At 39.8% G+C, this 16,430-nt stretch overlaps 1 protein-coding gene across 2 annotated transcripts in view; it reads left to right on the top strand.

The window, feature by feature from the left end:
- The window catches only part of Maged1 (MAGE family member D1), a 56,834-nt gene that overhangs the window by 3,576 nt on the left and 36,828 nt on the right, over window positions 1-16,430 (top strand). Inside the window, exon 2 of one of the 2 annotated variants that reach the window (XM_070040352.1) lies at window positions 7,992-8,102. The exons of the other annotated variant lie outside the window; for it this stretch is intronic. Coding sequence (XP_069896453.1) covers window positions 8,010-8,102 — 93 coding nt within the window. The 5' untranslated portion in view covers window positions 7,992-8,009. The remainder of the gene's footprint in view (window positions 1-7,991; window positions 8,103-16,430) is intronic. 2 annotated transcript variants of the gene reach the window in all.

Here is a 16,430-nt window from a genome sequence, read left to right as displayed (position 1 = left end):
ATCCGAGTTAAGGCTTTAATCATTTAATTTTGCTGGTTTCTCTTGGTATGTGTGTGTGTGTGCATGTGTGTGTACATGCGTGTAGTGTGTGCATGTACCAGTACTGGGGCTTGGGCTTAGGGCCTGGGCACCATCCCTTAGCTTTTTTGGTGCTGTACTACATAAGCCATAGCTACACTTCCGGATTAGTTAATTAGAGATAAGAGTCTCACAGAATTTCCTGCAATGTTGTCTACTGTGATTCTAGATCTCAGCCTTCTGAGTAGTAAGGATTTCAGGTGTGAGCCCACAAGCACATGAGTAATTTGCTGTTTTTGAATTTTATAGAAATGTAATCACGCTATGTGCATACTTTTTAAAGTCTGTGGTCTTTGACTTAAGATTCTTTTAGAATTCATGATATTTGGGATAGTAATAATTCTTTTATTTTCAAAATATATAGTATTTCATATCAGTATGCAACAGTATAGCCTATTTATTGTAGATGGGCAGTATGATTGCCTTCATTCTGGATTTGCAAATTGTACTGTGAAGATTCTTTTGCATGTTGTTTGGTGATAGGTGCTGAATCATAGTCTATGTACATAATTAAGTTAAATAGATCTTGTCAACTTTTTTTTTCTGAATCTGTACCAGGTCTTGAACTCAAGACTAGTGCTCAGTCACTTGAGCCACAGGTCCACTTCTGGCTTTTGGCTGGTTAATTGGAGATAAGAATTTTATGGATTTTTACTGCCTGGACTGGCTTTGAACCAGTTCTTGGTTGTCAACTTGTTCTTAAAAGCAATTATATTAAAATACTTGTAACAAATTTTTTTTGGGGGTCCGGTCGTGGGGCCTGAACTCTGGGCCTGGGCACTGTCCCTCAGCTCTCCAGCTCAAGGCTAGCGCTCTACCACTTGAGTCACAGAACCACTTCCAGGTTTTTCTTTTTTGCTTATGTGGTGCTGAGGAATCGAACCCAGGGCCTCAGGCATGCAAGGCAAGCTCTTTACCACTGAACCAGTTTCCCAGCCCCACATGTAACAAATTTTTAAGAGTTCAAGATGATTTATAATATTGCTGTTAGTAATCATTATCTTTTCTTTTTGATTAAAAGAAGGCTCTACTGTACTGGGTTTTGCTTCAGTTTCCTGATGATATTCCTTCCATTATTAGCCATTTGAATGTCTTTTATGAGATAGTTAAATCTTTTGACTAGTTTTTTTCATGGACTCTCTACCACTGTTGGTTTGTTTTTTGCTTGCTTGTTTTATCTATTTTTTTTAACTTCTTAGTGCCCATTCTGAGGCTTGAACTCAGGACTTGGGCATTGTTTCTGAGCTTCTTTCGCTCAAGGCTAGTGTTCTACCACTTGAGCCACAATTCCATTTCTGGCTTTTGTGGGGTAGTTTATTGGAGATAAGAGTATCGTAGACTTTTCTGCTCTGGCTGGCTTTGAACCATGATATTCAGATCTCAGCTTCCTGAGTAGCTAGGATTACAGGAGTGAGCCACCATAGCCCAGCTGTAGGAACTCTTTTTTTTTTTTTCTTGGTCGGTCGTGAGGCTTGAACTCTGGGCTTGGGCGCTGTCCCTCAGCTCTTCAGCTCAAGGCCAGTGCTCTACCACTTGAGCCACAGTGCCACTTCCTGATTTCTAGTGGTTTATTGGAGATAAGAGTCTCACAGGGCTGGCTTTGAACCGAGATCCTCAGATCTCAGCCTCCTGAGTAGTTAGGATTACAGGCATGAGCCACCAGCACCTGGCTAGGAACTCTTTTTGAATTATGTATATGGGTATTTTGTTAGCCATATGTGCTGCAAACTTCAGTGATCTGCATTTTCAGTTTTAAATTTTTTATTTTTATTTTTTAAATTAATATGTTTATGAGGGAATTTCATTGTGAGATTTCTGTATATGTACACTGTATGTTGGAATACATTTTTGTCCTTTATTTCCGTTGCTCCTCCCTCCCTTCTTTTGAAAAACTTTCCTGTGGATTTCAGCCTCTTCTTTCAGTATCCCTTCCTTTTCCCCTCATTCTAATCCTTTCCTAGTCTCCCTACTAACATAAATGTCTCAATAGTATTACTATTGTCATCATCATCAGTTTAGGTTATACTCCACAAAGATAGAGAACATGGGTTGGCTTACCTCTTGCTTAACATGATGATTGCCACAGTGTATGAGGCACCCCATCCTCATCAGTATTCGTTGTTTGTTTTTGTTTTTTTGTTTGGTGCCAGTCCTGGATCTTGAACTTGGGGCCTGAGCACTGTTCCTGAACTTTTGTGCCTGGCTTTGTTGTTTGTTTTCTTGATGATTGCCACTGAAATGGAATCTGGATTTTGAACAGTTCTTCATGTTTTTATTAGCCATTTGTATTCCTTCATGAAAACTGTTGCATTATTTGTTCTGGAGTTCAAAGTTTTCAGCTCTTTTTATAACCTGAGTATTAATCTTTTATCCATAGAATTATCCAAAGATTTTCTTCCATTCTGTGAGTTGTCTCTTGATTCTGGTAATCGTTTCTTTGTTTCTTTTTTCCTTTTTTGGGGGTGGGTTGTGGGGCTTGAATTCTGGGTCTGGGCACCACTTCCCGTTTTGTGGTGGTTTATTGAAGATAAGAGTCTCACATCTCATGGACTTTGCTGCCTGGGCTGGTTTTGAACTGTGATCCTCAGCCTCCTGAGTACCTATGATTACAGGTATGAACCACTGGTGCCTGGCTTAATTGTTTCTTTCGATTTATAGAATTATTTTGTGCTGATATGAGGGCTTGAACTCAGGGCCTAATATTCTTTTTTTTTTCTCTAATGTTCTTTTTTTTGGGGGGAAGGGGTCCAGTTGTGGGGCCTGAACTCTGGGCCTGGGCTCTGTCCCTCAGTTCTTCAGCTTAAGGCTAGCGCTCTACCACTTGAGCCACAATGCCACTTCTGGCTTTTTTCTTTTTGCTTATGTGGTGCTGAGGAATCCAACCCAGGGCCTCAGGCATACAAGGCAAGCACTCTACCACTGAGCTACCTTCCCAGCCCCTCTCTAATGTTTTTGTTTGAGCTTTTCTGCTCAAAGTTGGTGTTTTACCACTTGAGCCACACCTTCACTTCTGGCTTTTTGGTGGTTAACTGGATATAAGATATTTGATTTGCCAGCCAAGGCTGGCTTTGTTCATCTAGCCTTGAATCTCAGCTTCCTGAGTAGGTAGGGCTCCCAGCCAAAAATTTAAATTTTATTCTTTGCCAATCCTTGGGCTTGACCTCAGAGCCTGGGCACTGTCCCTGAGCCTCTCTGTGCTCAAGACTAGCACTCTACCACATGAGCCACAGCGCTACTTCCGGCTTTTTCTGTTTTTGTGGTACTGAGGAATTGAACCTAGGCCTTCATGTATGCTAGGCAAGCACTCTACCACTAAGCCATATTGTCAGCTGCCAAAATTTAAATTTTATGTAGTCATATGCATATATGCCTGCTCTTATTTGCTGAACTATTGGAAAATAATTATCTACCTATATCTTCTAGAGTTTTTTCTATTTTCCTGTAATAGTTGTAAGGTTTCAAATCTTTCTTGAATTAAGATCTTTGATTCACTTGGAATTGATATTTGTACGGAGTGAGAGATAGGTGTCTAATTTCAGTGATGACATGCAATTAGCCAGTTTTCCAGCACTACTTGTTAGTGAGTCTTTTTTCAGTGTATTAGGTATTTTTTTAAAGATCATATGATTGTAGTTGTGTGGTTTTATTTCTTACCAGATTCAGTATTTTTATGATTTTGTAAATGAACAATAATTGATCATTTAAAAAATATCAATTTCTTGGGGGGCTGGGAAGGTGGCTCAGTGGTAGAGTGCTTGCTTTTCATGTATGAGGCCCTGGGTTTGATTCTTCAGCACCACATAAGCAGAAAAAGCTGGAAGTGGTGCTGTGGCTCAAGTGGTAGGGCGGTAGCCTTGAGCTGAAGAGCTAAGGGACAGCGCCCAGGCCCAAGGTTCAGGCCCTATGACTGACAAAAAAAATTATCAAGTTTTAATATAATTGATAATTGATTGTCAATTTAAAAAATTATCAGTTCTGCCAGGCACTGGTGGCTTACTACTGTAATCCTAGCTACTCCAGAAGCTGAGATCATTACTAAATATGGTGTTCATTTGTTTATTTAACCATTAATTCAGCAAAAATTTATATAAGACTTAGTACTAAGGGAGTGGCTCAAGTGGTAGAGCGCTTGCCTGGCACACATGGAGCCCAGTGTTTAATCTCCAGTACTGGAAAATTTGCATTTAATGTTCTTGTGTCTGACTATATTTTTAGTTATTTTATTAAAACTAAAACACATTTAAGAAAAGGCACTGATGACTCATGCTTGTAATTTTTATTTATTTATTTATCTATCTATCTATTTATTTATTTATGTTTTGGGTCCGGTTGTGGGGCCTGAACGCTGTTCCTCAGTTCTTCAGCTCAAGGCTAGTGCTCTACCACTTGAGCCACAGCGCCACTTCCAGCTTTTTTCTTTTTGCTTATATGGTGCTGAGGAATTGAACCTAGGGCCTCAGGCATGCAAGGCAAATGCTCTACCACTGAGCCAACTTCCCAGCCCCTCATGCTTGTAATCTTAGCTATCCAAGAGTTTGAGATCTCAGGTTCAAAGCCAGCTCAGTCAGGAAAGTCCATTAGAATCTTATCTCCAGTATACTACAAAAAAAAAGCTGAAAGTGGAACTATATCAAGTGGTAGAACACTAGCTTTGTGCATAAAAAGCTCAGGGACAATGCCTGGGTCTTGCATTCAAGCCGCAAGACCAGCACAATCCCTACTTCCCCCCCCCCCCCAAACAACATATTTAAAATAAGTAGTGCTTATGTTTTAGCTCAATGCTTTCTTTTTTTGGGGGGGGGCCTGGGTGCTGTCCCTCAGCTCTTCAGCTTAAGGCTAGCACTCTACCACTTGAGCCACAGCGCCACTTCCGGCTTTTTTCTTTTTGCTTATGTGGTGCTGAGGAATCGAACCCAGGGCCTCATGCATGCAAGGCAAGCGCTCTACCACTGAGCCATCTTCCCAGCCCCTCAATGCTTTCTTTTAAAATTTTTTTTCTTTATTTTTTTTTTATTGTGAAAATACCATACAGAGGGGTTACAATTACATGGGCAAGATAGTGAGTACATTTCTTATCAAGCATTGTTGCCTCCTCCTTTGTTTCCCCATAGCATCCCTTCCCCTCTCCACCCCACCCCCACACCCCCCTACCATCACCATCCCCACCCCCCTACCCTCCACTCCGCCAAAGTTCTAAAGTTTGTTTTTCGACATAACATCTTCTACATCTCGTTGTAATGGGTTCACCTGTAACCCTATTTAAACAGTTTGTTTTTACCCTTTCCCTCCACAAATTATATCAACATCAAATACAGTGAAAGCAGGGCTTATACCCTGGGGGAGGTACATACAAAGCAAAAAAGAAATCATCTTATAAATATGTTAGAAACAATCGAAGAAAATAAAAATAACATTTGAATCCTTATCTTGGGGTTCATTTCACCTAACATCAACTTGTCAGACAGTTTCTGTTTGTCTCAGACATAAACTAGTTATTGCAAATAAGGGAAACCATGGGACCTATGTTTCTTTGGGCCTGGCTTACTTCACTTCATATAATTTTTTCTAAGTCTTTCCATTTCTTAACAAATGGGGCAATGTCATTCTTTCTGATGGAGGCATAGAATTCCATTGTGTATATATGTCACATTTTCTTGATCTATTCATCTATTGAGAGACATCTGGGTTGGTTCCATATCTTAGCTATAGTAAATAATGCTGCAATAAACATAGTTGTGCTGGTAGCTTTAGTGTGGTCTTGTTTGTGATCATTTGGGTAAATGCCCAAAAGTGGGATTGCTGGGTCATAGGGGAGCTCTATGTGGAGTCTTTTGAGGAACCTCCCTATTACTTTCCAAAGTGGTTGAACAAGTTTACACTCCCACCAACAATGTAGTAAAGTTCCCTTCTGTCCACATCCCCTCCAGCATCTGTTGTTATTAGAGTTCTTGTTGATAGCCATTCTAACTGGGGTGAGGTGGTATCTCAATGTTGTTTTGATTTGCATTTCTTTTATAGCTAGGGAGGTTGAGTATTTCTTCATTTGTCTGTTGGCCATCCTTTCCTCTTCAGAGAAGTTTCTCTTTAAGTCTTTAGCCCACTTATTTATTGGACAGTTGTTTCTTTGAGGATTTGCTGTTGGGAGATTTAATTTTTTGTGCTTTCCTATTTTTACTACTTTGTACTATAATTTTTGTAATCTCCGTAAGTAATGAGTATAAATTTCTAAGATACTACATTGAAAATAATGGCATATTTATTGTGGGTTCTCACATGATCTCTGTTCATCCTGTTTGTGTTAACCTGTTTCATACCCTGGGTATACCTCTATTTATTCATAAGTCAAAGGCATTCCAGGAAATGTTTCCTTCGTTCTTTCCTTTTGTTCCTTCCTTCCTTTTCCCTTTCCTTTCATTCTTTCCTTTCCTTCCTTTCTGTCCCTCCCTTCTTTCCTTTTCTTTCTCCATTCTTTCTCTTTCTCTCTTTTTTCCTTTCTTCCTCTTCCTTTCTTTCCTTCTTACTTTCCTTCTTTTCTCTCTGCCTCTTCCTCTTTCTGCCTTGTATTGTTACTGGGGCTTAAACTCAGGGCCTGGAACTGTCCCTGAGCTTTATTTGCTCAAGCCTGGTGCTCTACAACTGGAGCCAAAATTTCACGTCCAGCATTTTGAATGGTTAATTGGAGATAAGAATTGTATGAACTTTTCTGTCTAGGCAGGCCTCAAACACTGATATTTAGATCTCAGCCTCTTGAGTAGCTAGGATTATAGATAGGAGCCACCAGTATCTGGTTATCTTCTTTCTTTATTATCATTTGGCCATTACAGTTGCCCTGTTGGCTCTTAACATCATGTGCTGTTCTCTGTTTTGTGAACCAAACTACCTGAGGCTGTCCATCTAGCATATTGCTTAAATAGAATGCTACACACAGGTTTGGGGGCATACCAGTGTTGTGGCTTAGCAGTTAGGCATTTGGGAGTTTAGGGTAATGGGAAAATAAGCAGGCTTAGGACATACCCATGTCTCATTTGTGGGCAAGAGGTGAAGAAAATGTATAATTAATTATTGAAAAGTGTAGGCAGGTTTCTTTTCTTTTCTTTTTTTGTTGGTTGTGGGGCTTGAACTCTGGGCTTGGATGCTTTCCCTGTGCTCTTCAGCTCAAGGCGAGCACTCTACTGCTTGAACCATAGTGCCTTTTCCGGTTTCTAGTGGTTTATTGGAGATAAGAGTCTCACAGACTTTCCTGACTGGGCTGACTTTGAACTGTTATCCTCAGTTCTCAGCCTCCTGAGTAGCTAGCATTACAGGCGTGAACCACCGGCGCCCAGCTGGCAGGTTTATTTTCTAAGAAGGATTCTAGAGGTCACAAAGGAAATATTCCAGATGGGAAGAAGGGCAAGGGGGAATTGGGATAGCTTGTGCTATGCTTTGTATGTGGCTTGTTCTAGAAAGGTTTGTGTGTTGGAGGCCTGATCCTTAGTATGATAATAATGGAGGTTGGTGGAACCTTTAATAGGTGAGGCCTGGTGAATAGTGATTAGTCACTAAGTGCACTAATTTTGGAAGGAATTAACATAGATCTTAAGGTTATGTATGACACTTGAGTTATAAAACCAGAGTGCTGCCCCCCCTGCTTTCTGGCTTCCTATCTTGCTAGGGGATCACTCCTTCTTAAGTGTGCCCAACTGTGGTGCTGTTGAGTCTTCACAAGTCTTTTGAGTCTTCACAAGTGGCAGAATTGATACAGCCTTTTCATGTTGCGTTCTCAGCTTCCATAACTGTGAGCAACTTTTTTTGAGTGTGTTTGTGTGTGTGTGTGCACATGCATGTGCGTGCACCCAAGTACTAGGGATTGGTCTCAGGATCTCATTCTCTCTCTTGGCTTTTCACTGAAGATTGACACTTTATCTCTTCAGGAAGAGTGCCACTTTAATATGGCCTGCTATGTTTCTGATTATCAGAAGAATATTTTTCCTGGAGCCCCAGCAGAAAAGAATTTGAGTGAACAAAGGAAGAAATCAGAGAAGGTGAGAAAGGGAAATGTGTACAGGCTTAGAACATTTATGGTAGAAGACCAATAGAGATGGATTGATTAGAAGCCTTAAGACAGTTCATTAATTAGTAGATAATTAATGGATAATTAGGATACTATTTTCTACTGAGTCTGGGATGACATTGATGGAAGGGTGCAGTGGTAGCAACAGAAACTGTAGTATCCTCTAACTCAAACTGGTATCTCAGAGAAGGCTTTCTGGAAGAGATGATGTAAAAGAACTGACTTTTGCCTTGAAAGTATCTGTTCACCTGGCAATGGTTTAGAATTCTCTTGAGTGGGACCTGAGAGCAAGTGGTCATTTAGACCTAGGAGCTAACTAGATGCATGTGCCACCTAGATTTGACCTAGAGAAGTACAGAAACAAATGGACATTTGAGAGGCTATTCCATGGTCTATATATAGTAGAGCTAGAGAAAGGGTACAAGTGGAAAGGAATAGATTCATAACTGGTTAAATTAATGCTATAGCCTTCATAGAAGAGTAGCTTCTTCTATTTTATCTAGTATCAGAGGTACTGGCTCTTGTGACCCCATCTGAGGACTTGTGTGCTGTGAGGGTGCATATGCAGGCATGCATTCCCTGGGGAAGAGAGGGAAACACCCCTTCCAAGTCTGGGCCTAAGTCCGGATGCCCCGCCATAAGCCTCAGGTGAAGGTATGTGGAAAGTGCCCTTTGTCCTCTTGCCATGAATCCTGTAGAACAATGCCTCTAGACTCCCTTTGTTTGTCTGAGGAAGCCCACCTATACCTTGCTTTTGTTCTTCGTAACCTTTGATCACTGGAATTACCTCAAATTTGTTGATGAGGATTAACTCTTCGTGCTCACAAACTAAAGGTTAACTCTCACTGTCTGTATTCCAGTAAAACTAAGATTAACTTTCTGCCCCCTGAGTGAAGAATTACTTTTATGTCTGCATGTTGTATATAAGCATGTGACATTTTAATAAATTTTGTCTATGCCCGCATGGTGTAGTGCACTTTCTGCTTACCAGACGCGCATTCCCAGGTCTTACTCTGTGAACAGTAACAATCTAGCATACCATGAAATTTTCATTTTCTACTTACAACATGAAAAAACTTAAGAAAATACTTGGATATTGAAGATGCATTTTGTGCCTTGTCTCTGAGGCTTTGTACAGTTCTCAGGATCATGTCAACAACCCTGTGAGGTGGATAAACTTAAATCAGGGTGAATTCACTTACAGTAGTCTGCTGAACTGGGATTCAAATCCAGGTTTCTGGCTTCAAAACTCATAGCAATTGTATTCTTTTTTTTTTTTTTTTTTTGGCCAGTCCTAGGTCTTGAACTGAGTCCTGGGCACTGTCCCTGAGCTTCTTTTGCTGAAGGCTAGCACTCTACCACTTGAGCCACAGCACTGTTTTTGGCTTTTTCTGTCTATGTGGTACTGAGGAATTGAACCCAGGGCTTCATGCATGCTAGACAAGCACTCTACCACTAGGCCACATTCCCAGCCCAGCAATTGTATTTTTTTTGTCAGTCATGGGGCTTGAACTCTGGGCCTGGGTGCTAACCCTAAGCTCTTCAGCTTAAGGCAGGCACTCCACCACTTGAGCCACAGTGCAGCTTCTGGTTTTCTCGTGGTTAATTGAAGATCAGAATCTCATAGACTTTTTCATGCCCAGGCCGGCTTTGAACTGCGATCCTGAGATCTCAACCTCCTGAGTAGCTAGGATTACAGGTGTGAGCCAACAGTGCTGGATAATTGTATTTTTGTAAGGAAACTTTTAAGTAAAATTATAATTTTTTTGTGCTGATGGTAGGGCTTGAATTTGGAGCTTTTTTGCTTATGGCTGATGCTCTACATAGGTTAAGTACAATTAATCCTTTTGAATATGTGGACTCTATATCCTTGAGTTTCATACCTGTGCATTCAACTGCAGAAAGGATGAGAGCAATGTCTTTATATTAAACATGTGCTGACTTTTTCCATTGTCATTATTGCCTAAACAATGGTAATACCTATTTACATATCATGTGTATTATGCTAATATTACACACCATGTAGAGGTGATTTGAAGTACAAATAGGATGTGTGTAGTAATGTATAAATAAGATGCAAAGGATTTGAACATCTTCAGATTTTAGTATCAACAGGAAGTCCTGGAGCCAGTGTTCAGGGGATGCTGATGGAGATTGTAAGGAGGTGTACTGTGAGCTCAAAGGGAGGGGAGTGCTTTCAAATTGCAGTGTACAGGTAGTAAGGAATTCTTTTGCATGGAGATATCATTAATACTAGGTTTAAGTTAATAGATAAAGACACAGGTAGGAGATAGATAGTAGGCAAAGTTATAGAGGGCATTTTTTATATTAACAGGCTGGAATTTAATAAGGACAGGTTTGAATAGGTGCATGTGGTACGTTGATTATTATTTTAATTCTTCTTTTTTTTTTTTTTTTTTTTTTGGTCGGTCGTGAGGCCTGAACTTTAGGCTTGGGCACTGTTTCTCAGTTCTTCAGCTCAAGGGTAGCGCTCTACTACTCTGAGCCACAGCACCACTTCTGTTTTTCTGTTTATGTAGTACTGAGGAATCGAACCCAAGGCCTCATGCATGCAAGGCAAGCACTCTCCCACCGAGCCACCTTCCCAGCCCAATTATTATTCTTTTAGAAAGATCACTGTTACCTGGAATTGAAAATGCTCATTGAGTAAGACAGCATATTCCATATATAGTATGGTTTTTGAAGAGTGTGTTTAACACTGTTACCTTTGCAAATCTGTCTCTGGTTCTCAAATAAGCATTACCATTTCAAAAATGAGTACTTAGAATTTTAGAAAAATATGGAATAATATAATTTTATGTGTCAATTTAGCACTGAGATTATTCCAAATTGTATTCTTTTAGCCTTTCCAGAAACTTCAGGTAAGGAAGGGAAGGCAGGATTTTTAACTTGGTGTCTCAAGAATTATTTTGTTCACCCTCCCTGGCTTCCTTCCTCCCTCACTCCCTGCCATCTTCTCTTTCTTTTTTCTCCCTCCCTCCTTCCTTCTGTCCCTCCCTCTTTCCTCCCCCCCCCCCAGCCCCACCCCCAAGAGATTGAACTCAAGGTCTATAACTTGCCAGAAGCCATTCTACCACTTGAATTATGTTCCCAGCTCTTTTGCTTTAGTTATTTTTTGAATGTGGTCTCAAGTTTATGCCTGGGCCATCCTGGACTGTAATCTTTTTATGTTTCCCATGTAGCTAATAGACGTGTACTGCCGCTTTTTTTTTTTTTTTTGGGTCTGGTCGTGGGGCCTGAACTCTGGGCCTGGGCGCTGTCCCTCCACTAGCTCAAGGCTAGTGCTCTACCACTTGAGCCACAGCGCCACTTCCGGCTTTTTTTATTTTGCTTATGTGGTGCTGAGGAATCGAACCCAGGGCCTCTGGCATGCAAGGCAAGCGCTCTACTACTGAGCCACCTTCCCAGCCCCTTGCTTAACTTTTTTGCTCCTCTGATTCTCTACCAGTTTAACCACAACTCTACTTCCTGCTTCTTGGTGGTTAATTGGAATAAGAATCTGAGATTTGACTGCCAGAGCTGGTTTTGAACCTTAATGGTGTGAGTTACCAGCACCCAGCTCACATCCAACTTTTACTTATTGAGAATGGTGTTTTATGAACTTTTTGCCAGGGTTGGCTTTGAACTGTAAACCTAGTGTACTTTCTGAGTAGGTAGGATTTACAGGTGTGGGCCACCATGCCTGGTTATGCTTTTTTTTAATGCAATGTCTTTCTATGTAATCCTGGCTAGTCTGAGAGTTGATGTATAGCCCAGGCTGGCCTTGAATTTGTGATCCTCATGTTTTAGCCTGCTGTGTTTTGGGATTACAGTATGAACTAACAAACTTTGTCTATTTTTTATTTAATAGATCTTTGGATAACATTTTGTTTTGGGAAAAAGATACTACACTTTAAAAAATGGATTAGAATGGAAAGAAACTATTTTTCAGTATCTTAGGGATAAAGTTAAGGAGGTAGGCAGAAAGAACATCAACATGAATGAGTCATATAGCTAAATATGGAATTTGAGGGACGATTGTAGGGTGCTGCTGTGTTTATTTCCAGCTTCAGTAATGCAGTAGATGGGGTGCTGTTTACTGAGTTTAAACACAGTAGTAGAAATGAGGTCGGATTTACTTTCATATTGGAGGAGTAATAAGACAGGTGTATTTGTTTGGCAGTTTTAAGTTTGGAGTTAACATCTGAAGTGAAGATAAAAATTGAGGATTTAAAGTTAGTTAACCAGTTTTGAGATTTGAGGATTTTGGTTTGAAGCCAACCCAGACAGGCAAATCTAAGAGACTCTTTTTTTTTTTTTTAAATTTAATTTAATTTAATTTGTGAACATACTGTACAGAGGAGTTACAATTACATGGGCAGGATAATGCGTACATTTCTTACCAAGCATTGCAGCCTCCTCCTTTGTTTACCCTTCATATCCCTTCCCAGCCTCCCCCCTCCCCCCATCCCAATCCTATTCCTTCCCCCCCTCCACCCCCCCCACCACACCGACGTTGTAAAGCTCGTTTTGGACATGACAACTTGTGCTTCTCATTGTTGCAACAGGTCCACCTGTATCCTTATAGAACTGGTTTTTCCCCATCTCCTCCACAAGTTATACTGACATCAAATATAGTGAAAGCAGGGGTTATACTGTGGGGGAGGGACATACAAAGCAACAAAGAGATAATCTTATAAATGCATTAGAAACACATGCATGAAAGAAAAAAAACCTTAAAATACACATCTAAGGGTTCATTTTCCTGACATCACATTATCTGAACTTTTCCGCTTGACTCATACATATACTAGATATTACAAATAAGGGAAACCATGGGACCTATGTTTCTTTGGGCCTGGCTTACTTCACTTAATATAATTTTTTCCAAGTTTTTCCATGTCTTAACAAATGGGGCAATGTCATTCTTTCTGATGGAGGCATAGAATTCCATTGTGTATATATACCACATTTTCTTGATCCATTCATCTACTGAGGGGCATCTGGGTTGGTTCCATATCTTAGCTATGGTAAATAATGCTGCAATAAACATAGTTGTGCTGGTAGCTTTAGTGTGGTCTTGTTTGTAAACATTTGGGTAAATGCCCAAAAGTGGGATTGCTGGGTCATAGGGGAATTCTATGTGAAGTCTTTTGAGGAACCTCCATACTGCTTTCCAAAGTGGTTGAACAAGTTTACATTCCCACCAACAATGAAGTAAAGTTCCTTTCTGTCCACATCCCCTCCAGCATCTGTTGTTGTTAGAGTTCTTGATTTTTGCTATTCTAACTGGAGTGAGGTGATAGCTCAATGTTGTTTTGATTTGCATTTCTGTTATGGCTAGGGATGTTGAACATTTCTTCATGTGTCTATTGGCCATCCTTCTTTCTTCTACAGAGAAGTTTCTTTTTAAATCTTTCGCCCACTTATTTATTGGGCAGTTGTTTCTTTGAGGATTTGTTGTTGGGGGGTTTAATTTTTTGAGTTCCAAGTATATTTTAGATATGAGACCCTTGTCCGTTGTATGGCTAGTAAAGATCTTCTCCCAATCCATGAGTTTTCTATTGATCTTGCTAGCTATGTCATTTGCCCTGCAGAAGCTCTGCAACGTTATGCAATCCCATTTGTCCAACCTTTCTTTGATTTGTTGTGTTTCCGGGTCTCTATTCAGAAAATTTCGACCTGAGCCAAGGAGACCTAGGGTTTCTCCTATTCCATCCTGTAATGTTTTCAGAGTGTCTGCTTTGACTTCAAGGTCTTTGATCCATTTGGAGTTGATTCTGGTGCAGGGTGATATATAAGGATCTAGCTTTAATTTTCTACATGTAGTTAACCAATTTTGCCAACACCATTTACTGAAGAGGTTGTCTTTCTTCCATTCTATTGTTTTAGCTCCTTTATCGAAGATTAGATGGCTATAGGTCTGTAGGTTCATTTCTGGGTTTTCAATTCTATTCCATTGGTCCTGAGGTCTGTTCTTATGCCAATACCAAGCTGTTTTGATTACTATGGCTTTATAGTAGAGTTTGAAGTTTGGTATTGATATTCCTCCAGCAGTGTTCTTTCCGTTGAGGAGCGTTTTTGGTATTCGGGGTCTTTTATTTTTCCATATGAATTTTTGGATTGCCTCTTCTATTTCCTTGAAGAATGAGGTTGGAATTTTGATAGGTATTGCGTTGAATTCGTAGATAACCTTGGGAAGAATTGCCATTTTCACAATGTTAATCTTTCCAATCCAGGAGCATGGGAGGTTTTGCCATTTTTTAAGTTCTGTGTTGATTTCCTTTTTTAAGATTTTAAAGTTTTCATCATAGAGGTCCTTCACTTCTTTAGTTAAGTTAATTCCTAGGTATTTTATTTTTTGTGGGGCTATTACAAATGGAGTTGCTTTCCTAATTTCAGCCACGCTTTTCTCATTGTTGGCATACAGAAAAGCCCTTGATTTTTGGGGGTTAATTTTATACCCTGCTACTTTGCCAAAGTTTTGAATCAGCTTGAGTAATTTTGGAGTGGAGTCTACGGGATTCTTTAGATAAAAGATCATGTCATCTGCAAAGAGGGAGAGTTTTATTTCTTCTTTCCCTATTTGGATCCCCTTTATGTCTGCATCTTTTCTTATTGCTGTAGCTAGGCATTCTAATACTAGATTGAAGAGAAGTGGAGAGAGTGGGCATCCTTGTCTTGTTCCTGAGTTAAGAGGAAATGGCTTTAGTTTTTCACCATTGAGTATAATGCTGGCTGTAGGTTTGTCATATACAGCCTTTATTATATTGAGGAATGTTCCATGGATTCCTAATTTTTCCAAAACCTTCATCATAAAGGGGTGTTGGATCTTGTCGAATGCTTTTTCTGCATCTTTTGAAATAACCATGTGGTTCTTATTCTTGCTCCTGTTGATGTGATGAATAATATTAATTGATTTGCGTATATCGAACCAGCTTTGCATCCCTGAAATGAATCCTGTTTGATCATGGTGTATGATTTTTTGGATGAATTGTTGAAGTCGATTGGCCAAAATTTTGTTGAGAAGTTTTGCATCAATGTTCATCAAAGAAATGGGTCTATAGTTCTCTTTCTTTGATGAGTCCCTGCCTGGTTTTGGGATGAGGGTTATGATGGCTTCATAGAATGTGTTCGGTAGTGAGCTTTCTCTTTCAATTTCATTGAAGAGTTGGAGGAGTATTGGTGTGAGGTCTGCTTTGAAGGCCTTGTAAAATTCCGCTGTAAAACCATCTGGTCCTGGACTTTTCTTAGCTGGGAGGTCTCTTATTGCTGTTTCTATTTCAATGCTTGATATGGGCCTGTTGAGCTGGTTTAACTCATCTTGGTTTAGTTTTGGCATGTCAATATTTGCTAGGAAAAGGTCCATTTCTGTCAAGTTCTCAAACTTATTAGCATAAAGTTTTGAGAAGTATTCCCTTATATTGTTCTGAATCTTGGTTGTTTCCATGGTGATGTTTCCATTCTCATCTCTGAGTTTATTAATTTGGGTGTGTTCTCTCCTTTTTCTGATAAGATTTGCTAAGGGTCTGTCAATTTTGTTAAGTTTTTCAAAGAAACAACTCTTTATTTTGTTGATTCTTTCTATAGTTTTTTTGGATTCTAATTCATTTAATTCTGATTTAATTTTGATTATTTCTTTCCATCTAGTGGATTGGGGTTTATCTTGTTGCTCTTTTTCAAGGAGGTTTAGATGTGTCATTAAATTGTTAGTTTCAGATCTCTCCAATTTGTTGATGTAGGAGCTCAGAGCTATAAACTTGCCTCTGAGTACTGCCTTTGCTGTGTCCCAGAGGAGCTGGTAATTTGTGTGTTCATTTTTGTTGAATAGCATGAACATTTGAATTTCCTTTCTAATCTCTTCCATGACCCACTCATGATTCAGCAGTGTGTTGTTCAGCCTCCATGTGATGCCGGACTTTCTTTCGTGGCTTTTGGTGTTGAGTTCTAATTTTATTCCCTTGTGGTCAGAGAGAATGCAAGGTATAACTTCAATGTTTCTGAATTTAGACAAGTTTGCTTTGTGGCCTAAAATGTGGTCTATTTTAGAAAACGTTCCATGTGCTGCTGAGAAAAACGTGTATTCTGATGCTGCTGGGTGAAATGTTCGGTAGATATCTGTTAAGTCTAGTTGATCTATGCAGCTGTTTAGATCTGTGGTTTCTCTGTTGAGTTTTTGCCGAGTTGATCTATCTAGTGGGGAGAGTGGTGTGTTAAAATCCCCAACAATTAATGTCTTTGGATCTATATGGGATTTGAGGGAAAGTAGTGTTTCTTTGATAAATTTGGGTGCTCCATT

This window comes from Dipodomys merriami, unplaced genomic scaffold (genome assembly GCF_024711535.1).
Source record: "Dipodomys merriami isolate MVZ:Mamm:240054 unplaced genomic scaffold, mDipMer1.0.p SCAF_3, whole genome shotgun sequence".
Taxonomy (NCBI): Eukaryota; Metazoa; Chordata; class Mammalia; order Rodentia; family Heteromyidae; genus Dipodomys; species Dipodomys merriami.
This window is presented reverse-complemented; position numbering and strand designations above follow the sequence as displayed.